The sequence below is a fragment of the Lepidothrix coronata genome, unplaced genomic scaffold (assembly GCF_001604755.1).
Source record: "Lepidothrix coronata isolate B3197 unplaced genomic scaffold, Lepidothrix_coronata-1.0 Scaffold73, whole genome shotgun sequence".
NCBI classification, from domain to species: domain Eukaryota; kingdom Metazoa; phylum Chordata; class Aves; order Passeriformes; family Pipridae; genus Lepidothrix; species Lepidothrix coronata.
The window spans coordinates 355,085-367,847 of NW_016690253.1; the positions used below are offsets into that span (position 1 = coordinate 355,085).

Here is a 12,763-nt window from a genome sequence, read left to right on the forward strand (position 1 = left end):
GCTACAAGTTTGTTTCTTCTATTTTTGTTGCACTAGAGAGAAAAAGAAAGAAATTGCATTTTGGAATCCCCTACCTTGGAAGACAGGCCATCTGAAGACCAAAAAAAGTTCTGTGGTGCAGCCATATACCACAGAGAGAAAGAGTGCCAGAGATAACACTCCCACAGTTTCCTTGAGTACTCTGTATTTTTGCCAAGCAGATCTTTAAAGCAACTGCCCAACAAGAGATTTTCCAAATCTTCTGTACCCTGGTAAGGAATTAGTCCTTCTCCTCACTCAGAGTAGCACTGCTGTGCTATGGGGCCATCAAATACTCAGAGTGAGCTTCCCTCACTACCAATTTAATGAGGGACAACACTCTCTTAATCTTATTATAAGACTGACCCCTAAACTGAAATGGGCACATAACTGGTATCTTTATATCCCTCCACAAGGATGCTACAGTGCTAAAAGAACACTGACTTTATTATTCAGAGGTTGCCATGAGCAGTTTGCCTTTCAGCTTTACCAGTTTTTTTGTACAGGAGGTACGGAATGAGCACAAGGAACTGTGAATGAAGAACTTTTATTGCAAAATCAATAGTATTATCAAGGGTTAACAACATCGTATTACTTCAATACTAAAACCAAACGTGTCATTTTCTAGGAGGTAGTCAAATAATCCTGGTGTCTTCAGCTTGGTCTTCAAGAGGAGGTGGATGTTCCTATACACTAAAGAGAAAAAACCCCCAACCATGAGTATGACCAGATTTAGGGACATCTTTATGTTTCTGCCAAATCAATACTCTCCCTGAAATATTTCCTTGTTGTCTAATGACCTCATTGACATAGTTTTATTTCATTGTGACACCTTTAGTAGGCTATAGTTTGGCATGTTCATGTGAAGTAAAGACCATTTCTCTCTCAGATCACATTTGTTTCAGCACTCAATTGCTCTTCAGCATTGAGGAAGAATGCCAGGATATGGAGCTGTGTGGAGGCATCAGCTGAAAACCACCCCTCTCCATACAGAAGGACAGGTTTCTCAGTGTCTGTAAATGGATCTGCATCTCCTGAAAGCTGCAAACCCATTGCTTTTCCACTTTCCCATGCAACACAGTTTGCACATGGGATAAGGAACACTGAAACAGTGCAGGGCTTTAACCCAGGGCTGTAACACTGCCCATGGCTCTGCTGTCAGTGAGCAACAGCAACCAAATACTTGCAAACTCATTACTTCTCCCACAGCAGAAACTGAAGATGATCCCTGACAAACAGTGCCTTTTGACAATGTCTGCAGGACTGGGAGGCAGCAGGTGTTTAGTAATGCATATCTTTAGTATTCTACACAGAATTAATAAAACTGTCCTAAAATGAATGAACAAATCAATATCTCAAGGTTAGCTTACCTCTTTTTTTTTGTCCTCATGGTTCTTTCTTAAGTCAATCCAGTAAATGAACCTCTTCATCATTAGTCTCCTCACGACGTTCTCTTCTCTCTCGTGCAATCTGCCGAACTTTTTTGCTTATCCCTTGTACAGGATTGATACATGGACTGCAACACATTAAAACAGCAGCTGACATTGGTTGACTGCCAAAGCAGGAATTTAGAGAAGGTCACATAGACTTCAGCCATGAAATCCTAGCTCCAGTGAGAAACCTCCCAAAGCTGCAGCTGATTTCAGGAGCCATCACAAGGTTCATCTCTAGAACGTAGATTAAAGTGAGGAAAAGCATTTCAATATGCTTTTCCCATCTCTTACACTTTCTTCATGAATTTCACCTCACCTTCAGATTCATATAAGTTGGAAAATACCTTAAAGATGATCAAGTCCAACCGTTAACTCAGCACTGTCCAGTCCACCACGAAACCATGTCCCCAAGTGTTACATCTACATGGTTTTTAAATGCCTCCGGGGCTGGACTCAACTACTTCCCTTCCTATTCCAATGCTTGACAACCCTTTCAGTGACAGCATTTTTCCTAAAATCCAATCTAGACCTCCCCTGCCACAGCCTGAGGCCATTTGCTCTTGTCCTGTTGCTTGTTACTTTAGAGAAGAGACTGACCCTCACCTGGGCACCTCTTGTCAAACAGCCACCCCTTGCCACGTAGCACAAGGACCTGCCAAACCTTTCCAGGGCTTTCCCTAGTTGCCCAGGTTTGCTCTCTCTCTTTTTTTCTTGTTAATATAGACTCCTATGGAAACCCTTGGAATTTGCTCTAGAAGAGGCACAGTGGAGTTCAACAATTATCCCAAATTTCAACAGCAAAAGCCCTCTTATTTTTTTGATAACTCTGGAGAACCATTTTTACTTTTCTGCACATCCTTTGCAGTACAGACTTGGCATTGTACATGGGGTCCTCTCAACAATGACTGTACAATGCTGAAAACAAAACAATTTCCACCCAGAGAGAAGGTTTTTGGCTCATTAAAGGGATGCTTTTCAAAGCAGTATTCTCTATCAACTGCCTCTAAAATCAGTAAAGCTCAAAGTTTGATAGGATTGCTTCTTTCCTAGAACTCAAATATATGATGTTGGAAATTTAAACCATTTAGCATCTGGTTAATCACTGCATTAAAAAACAAAGCAAAAAAAACAAGTCATAGCAGAAGAGCAATATTCCTAATTTCACTGGCTGTGAAAAAACACAGAAACAATCATTTAAACATTAATGTGAATTCCCTCAAAATGAACACATATTAATTCATTTTCCAGAAAATTTATGGTAATTTCATGTTGATTCTTTGCCTCCTGTTTTCAGAGTCATGGATGACTCAGTGCAGCTCTCTGTATGGTGAGCATCAGCTGTTGAGCACAGTGTAAGATGTAATGTGGAGATTTTCACAGCAGGTTTTGTCAAAATGTGGAACTCCACAGCAATAGCCATCTGCTAAGCAGCCACATTAGTAAAGTCTATGTGTGTGTATACATGGATGTATATGATCCCACACAGGCTACTATACCTTAGTAGAGCAAAAGTTTAACAGTTGGGGGGGAAAATCTTCACTAAAAAGACAATTCTGTCATATTTACCAAGCTGTAGCACTAGCCATTCAATATGAATTACTATCTTAGAAAATAAAGCACAACTATGTTAATTCCTTCCATCCCATATTAATGATTTTGATGTCATGGAACTTACATTTTCCCACTATATTAAGAACACCTACACGTGCTGAAACTCTTCACAGTGTCAAACACTAAACTGCTTGCATAGAACTCACAGGCTGTAATGTGCCCTATACATTAAAAAACCCCATGCTGCACATTAGAAGTATATTTAGGGATAATTAATTCCCAAGAACACTCACAGCACATCTTTCTTATTCTCTTCAGGTCTACTACTTTGTTATTCCCTTCCGTGTCCTACTGTGTAACTCCAGGTCTGTCCTGGAGGCCTTCCTCTTTTATGTGCAACTTCCCAAGCAAGTGAAGTTAAGATTAAGCCCAAGTTCTTTATAACCAGGTCTTTAGAAATAGTACTAGGGCATTCAAATCACTTTTTTTCCTTAAGCCAAATTGACTCTGTGTTTTATATAGCTTCAAAATAGAAGGTCTCATCTTTTGTGTTTGCACATTAGTTCCTTGCCATTTTTTCCAAACTTTCCTCCCCTCACCTACTTAAAAGATGTCAGTTTTCCATATTTTCACCGTTTAGAAGCAGTACTTCTTAAATTTGCTCTGGTGACACCCTAACATTTACCTTCTCTGCAAAATGGCACAGCAGCAGATTGGTAGAAGCCCCAAAATCAAAAATCCTCCTCCGGTGAGCAAAATCAGTCGAATTGCCAGTTGCACATCTGTAGAGTCAGCAGAAGTTTGCATGAGTTCTGAAATATTCTAATATATCCACTGAGGTACAGGTGACAGAGATCAGCCTCTAACACAGACATTTTTACTGCCGTGAAGTCACAGCCACACTGCCACTTCGCTTAGACAGAGGTTTTGTCAGCAAAACTCTTGACAACATTTATACCTTAAGACTTCAGTAAATACCAAGGAAAATTGCCATCTTTTAGCTGAATTTAGAGTTGGGCTCAATGATCACAAAGGTCTTTTCCAACCTAAATGATTCTAGGATTCTACGTATGTATCTTAGGCAGCAACATAACGGCAAAAGACTAAGAAATGAGCTCAGGTGAGAAAGAATTGGTCTCAAATTTCACCTGAGTTCGAATAGCACAAGTGTTTGTTTAGTTTCACAGGCAACTGGGGTTTGAGTGAGCCCAGGGCATGGGGTAGGGCTGAGTGGGGGGAATAAATAATAATAACAATAATAAAAAAATAAAGTCCTTTGGAAGTTTCTTTAAGAATAGAGACAAAATCTTTCAAATGAATGCTATTTGTCTACTTCAGTTCATAACTTTTGCAGCATTTTCAAAAACCCTCATTTTATTCCTGGTGAAATTGAAGACAAAACTGCCAGAGAGGAATGATTCAGTATGCAGCCTGTGAGCATCTTACAAACACAACTGCCAGGAGTCCAATATCTGCTAAGTGCTTCTATTTTGTCAACAGATTGCTACAAGGCAAACAGTAACTGTTTTCTTTGGACATATGCTGAATATCCAGGAGCATTCAAGAAGCTGATTAATCTATGAACAAATAATTCAGTAAGATAATCAGCCTTTGATATTGATGTCCAAACAGTAAAAGCTTAACTGGAATGAGGAATCAAGCAGTCACAGCTGAATAAGCATACTTAATTTTGACATTTGCTTGAGTATGTGTCTTAACAATGAGCAGAAGAGATAAAATTTTCTCTGTACAGCTCTTCTTCTTGCCATAGTGAAGTGTCTTTTATACATAATATAAAGGCCCAGGCTGGGAATGAATATTATTAAAACATCCAATTTCTGTTGTATGCCCCTAACAAACCATGTAAAACACATCCAGTTCCTTCATCTTTTCTTTACAGCACTTTCATGGAGTCACTACTACTGTGGATTAAACCTCCTTTCCACAAACAAAGCCTTCACTTCACTTTTTATATGAACATATGTGACTATGTTTCTTTGTATGTCACTTGCTCTCTGCTCATGCCAGGCTGGACAAGACATCCAGACAACTCTCTATCAATGCATTGTTTTCTTTATTAATACATATGAAGAAATAAATGCACTTCCTTTAAAGAGAGGAGTGTCCTGAAAAACTGAGGTTATAAAGAGCAATGAAAATTGTGTTGTCTGAGCAGAAGCAGCACTTGGCCATGAGGCTGAAAGCCACAGCACCAAACTTACCATCTTTAACCGGCATGTGACACTGCAGGTCCTGGCCAATTTTCATAGGACAACAGTGATTTTTCAAGCATTCAGATTTATTATGGCTTTCTACTTGACAAGGAATTAAGGGTTGCTCGTTGCTGAGACGGCATGCTTGAAAAAGGAAAAAAAAAATAAATAAGATTTCTACCCTAGAAGAAATGCCCAAGTAGAGGGAAGCCATCACTTCAGTGTCTCTAGTATGTTAACTCTGCCAAAAAACAGTATCATTGGCTTCCATGTATGTTCTTTCCCAAAACCTAATCAATCTTTACATTAAAGTGAACAGAAGGGCATAGAAAATCTTTAGTAATTTGCGTTGTTTCTGTAAGAAACAATTACAAAGCTGAAGTTAAACACCATCCTGCCACTTCTTTTGTACTTAGGTTTGTCAAGTAAGTGAAAAACGACAAATTAAATTTTCTGACTGGATTGTTTCGAATTAAAAAAAGAAAACAGAAATTTAAGGCAATGTTTTTTTTTGAAGGACTATGTTGCAACCAACCACTTCTGTTTGGCAGTAATTATATGTTTTTACAAACAGCTGAAAATCAGCTGAAAAAACCCCACATTATTTTGTTATTGAACAAAATATTTAAACAATTTAAAAAATTTTCTATTTAATAACAGATTTACTGATAATCATGAGATCCTTTTTGGGAATGGCTTAAATGTATAAGATAGTCATAAATAGTAGGTGTCTCTGTATATTTAATTCCTGGAAAACATCATATCACATCCCTTATGTGACAGAGCAGCTGCAAAGCATCATTTGGTTCCAAGAGCACTCCCAGGACTGGTTGCATTGTCAGTCTCACATTTATCACAGACATGACTTGTAGCCAAATTCAGTTTATTAAATAGGAGATCAGGCTCTTCACCAGTCCTCTGTGTTTACTTAGGGCTAGGTATGAGTAATACTGGGGGAGGTACACTGCTATTAAGGTGATGTAGAAATGTATTGAGCTGAAAAGTAGTATTTCTGCTTGTCCTATTGGTCTGTAATCTAGATATTGAACCAGGCTTGCAATTTTTATACATAAAAAACCTTTCTTATTGGTATTAGCAAATTAGCATTGTGATTTCTGTGTCAATAATTTTATGAAAAAAATGTAGTTCTTGTCATTTAACTTTAGCAGTCCCAAGGTGAGTGGATCAGCCTACTCTCACAGCCCTGGAGTCTTCCCCAGCCAGTAGAAGTGGCAGAAACACCAGTGTGGGGCAAAATCCTTCTCTCATTTAGGCTGTGCCAAATTTATGTCTACATGGGAAGATTGAAAACTAGTTCAGATGAGATACAGCAAAGCCAGGCACGGTGGATCCTGTGCAAAACTTTCCAGCACAATTCCAGCATTTCCAGCATGATCACATCCCTGAGGGTGGGAGGGTTTTGCAGGAGGGAAGCAAATTTGTGATGGTTTCAAAGGCACATTTAGCAATACCATTTTCAAGAGATGTAGTGAATTTTAGTCTGAGGGTTTAAAATACATTAAATACTGACAGGTAGGGGTGGGAGGATGGACTGGAAGTGAGGCAGAAGTGGAAAGGGAAGAGAGAAACAATGCTGCCATGGTGAAGTGCCACTTACTCATTGGCCTGAAGAAGCTTAAGAGAGATTCGAATACACCTTTCAGTGTCATGTTGGGACTGTGGGGTGCTGCTTCACTTTGTCCTAAACCTTGCTGCACTGGGGCTGCAAGAACTGAAAGTTTACAATGATTAGCTCATTACTATCAAAATATCCATAATTAATTAAATGCAATTATATTTTCCTGCTGATTATCACTCATTATGAAGGCATTTACAGTCATTATGAACTGTGTCTACTGAGGGCCAGCAAGTTTAAGCATAGATGTCTTTCTGTTGTATTCACTTTTATTACTTCAAATTGCTTCATGAACCACAGTGAGTAAAGAACTAAAGCCGTAAAATTTAAATTAAAGTATCCATTCAGGTGGAAACTGTCAAGGATAAAAAGCCCTGCTGTTCACCTATAAGGTTCAGGTTACATGAAAACGCTTTATTGTATCTACAGTTATATTTCTCTTATGTACACAAGCAGAACATTCAGCCTTTTGGATAAAGATCAGACCCCAGCTAAAACACAGAAAAGTGGTGAAAGGCATCTTTATCAGACACAAACAAACATACATCTATCCCAATATTTTGCTTCAGACAGTGACCTACTGCAGTTGTGTAGGAAACAGCAAAACCTACTGAATATAGAGGTACTGCAGTATTTTCCCAAACCCTAGTGATTTCTTGCTCTGGGACTTCTCAATCACCTTTCATTTACACTACTCTAAAAAATGTGGTGTCAGTAAACCTTGCTGCCTCCCCACATCTCTTTTTCATTAAACCAAAAGTGCAAATCACAGTGGGACTCCACTGGCAATCAACCACTCCCCAATGAGGGGGAAAAAAGAAACCCAGGATTCCCCCCCGCCTGCCTTTTTTTCTCTATGTGAGAGAAACTTACACCATCACAACTTTAATAGCTTTCTCTGATGGAGTCTGCTGAAAGCCATTTCATGGTTTTAGAGTTCCTTGTGAACAGAAGTGAGATTGCAGCCTGACCAAAACCTAAGGTATCGAACAACAATATTTGGATAATTATTGAGCTAACAGCAACAAGAGCATAAATTCCTTACTTGTCCTGGGGCACAGCTTGCCCCTTCTGTGCCACACAAAACTCCCTTGGGAAGGTGAAGCATCAGTGAAGGGAGAATTAAAGGTATTGTCAAAATAGAGAATCTGAAACTAATGTATAACAGAAACGTGACCACCAAGGCTCACACCAACAGTTATGTCATGGGGCCCCTCTCCCTGCCAGTGAACAGCACAGAAGAGCAGAAAATTTTAAAGATTCTGTAATAATTTCACAGGAATTTCATGAGATGATGTTTACAGCAATCAATTTGGTAAGAATTATCTGAAAACACAGCCATGGCTGCATTACACACTCCTGCCAGAGTTTAAAGAGACAGGAGCCATACACGTACAGAGGTTTAATGGGCATTGCTGTATTTATCACATTTTATCTGTCTTAGAGCTCACACTCCCATCCTCCCACCCTGGAAGCCTTTTACAACGACACAGCAACTGAGAGCCTTTCATCAAGAGCTGAACAGGGAGTCCCTAAGTCTGGTTTCTCAACACATTAAGGATCAGACTCAAGCTTAACCTGTGGACTGCTCCTTTATACATGTCAGATGCACAAATTTAACTTCTGTTGTGGGTGCAAGTTATCAGACAAAAATCTTTTCAGTCATTTGCTGTAGTAAGCAAATACACCGATTCTCAACAGACTATAAGAACACCTTTAATAACATGCTAGAAAAAAAAAAGTCAAAGCGAGATGAAAAATAGAAGAATCTATAATCAAGTTAAATTAAAGGCAAGATGCACTGCCAGGGATGAAACAAGCAGCATTTCTGGTACAGATGCACAGAGGGAAAGGGGAAAGTTGCAGGAAAAATTTTTTTGCTCTATTTAAGTCTCAGGACTGATCAATCCCCTCTGGAGTAGCTGCTTGTAATATTTCTCAGTATTTTCCAATCATTCCCAAGGCAACAAAACTGTAAACTTCCTGCTAGTAAAAGTAATCGCTGTTTCTTTGAAAATGCTTTTCCCCTTGCAATACTCACGTGAATGGATGTTACAAAGCAGGATCAGGACCATGACGACCCACGCTCGATGGGTGCCAATGGGCAGCATTACTGCAATAAAACCAACAGCAACAACAGGAACAGGGTCATGCATAAAAAAATTATTGGTCTTAGCTTCGCATTTATGGCTTAGAACAAACCTGACAGCTGATTGCTGCACAGAGAACTGCCTTTTTTTTTTTTACAAGAAAGGAGGGCAAACTCAGTGAATCCATATATATTTTGGCAAGAAATGATTTTGAAGAAATTACTCACCTAAAGAGAGTTTAAAGGAAGGCATCTTGTTAACAGAGGCTAGCCAAAAAATTATCTCTCTGAAGTGTCCCAGAGCTGGACACCTGGCACTTAAAAAGATCATTTTTAGCTAAAAATTTTAATCCAGGTTCAATGAGCAGAATCAGGACTGAAGAACGAAAAATTGCTGGAAGCTTAAAACTGAATTCTGGTGTAGCTTGTTGAGCTCTTCAGTCTTTTTAAAATTGGAACATATGCTTTGGATAAGGTGGTTATGCTTTTAAAAGGTGGTTCAAATCTATATTATGGACAAAAACATTTTAAGAAATCCCCAAGTCCTTCATAGTAATTTAACAGCAGGTTTAAGCAGTGTTTTGTACCCCCAACCAACCCCTGATGACTGCTTTGCCAGATGCTGTATTTCACTTTGCCTGCTGCTCCTCTTTTAACCTCGAAAGGCCTTTTTTCAATTTTTACCACCTAGTTGTTAAGACACCTTAAATCTAGAGACTATTTTGCTAGTATTGATAAGGGGAGAATCCCTTTTTTTGAAGTGCTATACAGGGAAAAGACTGGCTGTATTTCACATAGATTGTGCCCTTTGAAGGGTCAGTTCTCTCAGCACTGCTGCTGCTCAATGAGGAGGTTCTCTGCCCTCAGATATACCTGTGCTATAGAGGAATACACACATATAGAGAGGAATTCTGTCCCATGGAGAAACTTTACTTTGGTAGTTAAACATGAAATTATTTCTTAATAGGATAGGAATCATTTTTCAAGATACCTATTAAAATCTAATACCATTCAGGACAAAGTGGGAAAATGCTTTTAGGGAGAAGGAAAACAAGGGAGATAAAGAGAAAATTCTTGTTCTTGCCATTACTTACTTCTTTTGCTGTTTTCTCCACTCCTGCTGGAGCAGGACACTTGCAGCTCTCCTGAGTACAGCACCTGCAGACTGGCTACACAGGACCATGACAACCATGGAGTCAAAGCACATCACAATGGGCTCCCCACAGTTACCACCAGCAGCTCAGATGGATGGAACAGGATGGATCAACAGAGGGGCCACAAAACAGCTGAATGTGTTTTGGGAAAAATCAGCCCCTCCAGAGACTGTTAGAAAGCCTCTCAGTCTTCTAATTCACCAAGTTAAAAACAAGTTTATACTTTTAACAATCACACTCCAGTGTGCAACACAGAAACACCACCTAATTGTGCAGACCAGGTAACAGATGCACCAGGAGATTAAAACATATTCCTCTCAAACCAGAAAATGTTTGGTCAGAGTGCTTATTTAGAGCTTCTCACTGATCCATGAAAGGTGAATTAATTAGGTAACAGGATCATCCCATTGGTTCACCAAATATTTGCACACTTGAAGCACAAAGTTGAAACATGCATTTCTTAGACCCAGAAAACCAAACATAACTTGGGCTGCATCAAAGGAAACATGGCTGAGGGAGGTGATTCTGTCCCTCTACTCCATTCTCATCAGACCCCACTGGGCACACTGCAGCCAGCTCTGGAGATCTGCCCTCATTTCATCCGGGAATAGTTCAATTTCTTCTTAGTATCTGGCACAGTGCTGTGTTTTGGATTTAGGATGGGAATAACGTTGAAAACACGCTGATGCTTAGTTGTTAAGCAGTGCTTGCTCTCAGCCAAGGACTTTTCAGTTCCCATGCTCTGGCAGTGAGCAGGTGCACCAGGAACCAGGAGGAAGCATGGCCAGGAATGCTGGCTCACTCTGGCCAAAGGGATATTCCACACCATCGAGCATCATGCTCCGTGTATAAACTGGGAGGTGGCTGGGAGATGCCAATCGCTGCCCAGGGATGGGCTGGGCACTGCTCAGTGTGGGGTGAGCAATTGCACTGTGCACCACTTGCTTCTCTTGGATTTCATTTCTCCCACTGCTTTTCATTACAATTAGTATTACTGTATTTTATTTTCTTTCAATTAATAAACTATTCTTATCTCAACCCATGATTTTTACCCTTCCTCCTCTCCAATTCTCATCCCCATTGGGAGGGCAGAGGGAGGAGAGGGGACTGAGTTGCCAGATGGGGTTAAACCACAAGCCCCCAAATTAAAGGACGTGGACCTTTGGGAGCTTGCCCAGAGAAGGGTCATGAAGATGATCAGAGATAAACAGCTCTGCTGCAAAGACGGGCTGAGGGACCTGTACTTGTTAAAGGGTGACTCTAATGGTGACATCTAATGTGTGTGCAGCATTAGCTCATTAAAATAAGCAACAATAAGCCACTCTCAGCAGTAACAATGAGGAGATACTTCAAAATATCTAACACACAACAGTCAGTCTTCATTTTCTGAAGCATATGATTTACATGCAATTGAGATTTACCACGCTGATTTATCTCATTGAACACTGCAGACACTGAGGTGCACTGCTGATACAGTAATGTGGGACTTCTCAGGCTGCTAAGAATTAAGAGAAAATTGTCCCACCATTTTAAGCTGAACACTCGATTGATTTTATTAAATTTAGGACTATTGACCCTCCTTGCTGTTACTCCTGAGGCTCAACCTGAGTCCACTGGCTGAAGAAGCACAACCAAACCAAAAACCACCCCAAATGATTCTTTGCTATCCCATTTCTGCATGTCAGTTCTTAGCATTTATACAGACTTCATCTTTGCTTTAAATGACCTGCTTTCATTGCAAACCACTTTCTTATACTCAGTGCAAAAATATAAGAAAACATCTTGTCCTATTGAATCCTCACCAGATTCCTATGATTCCAAAATTACCTATGACTGTTGCTCTTTCTTATTATCCGCTTCCATACAGTACTCAAAGCACACAAAAATTACTGCTTTGAAGTCTATTGTAGAGAAATTTTTAAACAATATAAAAAAAGTAATTGTGGCAACTGTCTCATTTGTGGTTGAGCAGCAATTATTTATCTCTACCTTGAACTCCTCGAGATGAAAGACCTTCACAACTGTGAAAGCACAGATGTGTGATACATTTAAAACAATTGTCAGAAGTAGAGAAACAGATTCATCCCCTGATGCAGGCAAAAGATCCACAGTCCTCTGTCAAAGACTTGTGGTGTCAAAGAGCAAAGAGCTGTTGCTGTAAATCACAGCATAAAGATGTGATGTGAAACCCACACTGTGCTTAAGTCTAATTATGAAACTCTGACAGGAAGAAAACTGTTGATCAAGCTGGAAGCTATTCAGAACACTAAACTCAGCAGGTCTGACCTCACTGCTCTTAGCATAAAGCTGCCTTACACTGTTAAGGTATTAGAAGTCCTAGTGGCCCCCATTTTCATGGATGCAAATATGCCTAGAAAAGATTCTTTGAGAAGCATCTTTCAGGATGAAAATTGAAGTACAGTTAAGTTCAACTGGATAAAAACAAGCTTATGACACACTACTATGGAAACACATTCAGCCTTGTCCCTTTTTAACAAATAGTAGCCACCAGAACCAGTAACACATTTCCCCCCACCCCTTAACACGGGTTTTAACTGCAAGTCTTGCTCTTCCTGGAAAGAGACAAAAACTTCAACAATACAGAGGATAAAAATATTTGAGATCCATCTTTTCTCTTGCAGATTAGTACAGAATTCCACTTAGCAGAA

At 39.7% G+C, this 12,763-nt stretch overlaps 1 protein-coding gene across 2 annotated transcripts; it reads right to left on the bottom strand.

Moving 5' to 3' along the window:
• Positions 1-551: 551 nt before the first annotated feature.
• Positions 552-10,160, bottom strand: FMR1NB (fragile X mental retardation 1 neighbor). 2 transcript variants are annotated; one of them, XM_017819146.1, is made up of 7 exons: positions 10,035-10,160; positions 8,893-8,964; positions 6,834-6,947; positions 5,225-5,359; positions 3,688-3,784; positions 1,389-1,534; positions 552-711 (listed from the first exon to the last, which is right to left on the bottom strand). In XM_017819146.1, exons 2-6 carry the CDS (start codon positions 8,960-8,962, stop codon positions 1,423-1,425), a joined length of 528 nt encoding a protein of 175 aa, XP_017674635.1. In that variant the 5' UTR covers positions 8,963-8,964; positions 10,035-10,160; the 3' UTR covers positions 552-711; positions 1,389-1,422. The 2 variants fall into 2 exon arrangements, with proteins under 2 accessions (XP_017674635.1, XP_017674637.1); XM_017819148.1 differs by having other exon boundaries at positions 10,038-10,153.
• Positions 10,161-12,763: the final 2,603 nt, after the last annotated feature.

Excerpts from the sequence above, each read along its gene's own strand:
- FMR1NB (XM_017819146.1), bottom strand. The coding sequence starts at position 8,962 with ATGCTGCCCATTGGCACCCATCGAGCGTGGGTCGTCATGGTCCTGATC. Across the intron at positions 6,948-8,892 it reads GCTTTGTAACATCCATTCAC|TTCTTGCAGCCCCAGTGCAG; the intron begins GTGAGTATTGCA and ends GTAAACTTTCAG. Across the intron at positions 1,535-3,687 it reads TGTGCCATTTTGCAGAGAAG|TCCATGTATCAATCCTGTAC; the intron begins GTAAATGTTAGG and ends AATGTGTTGCAG.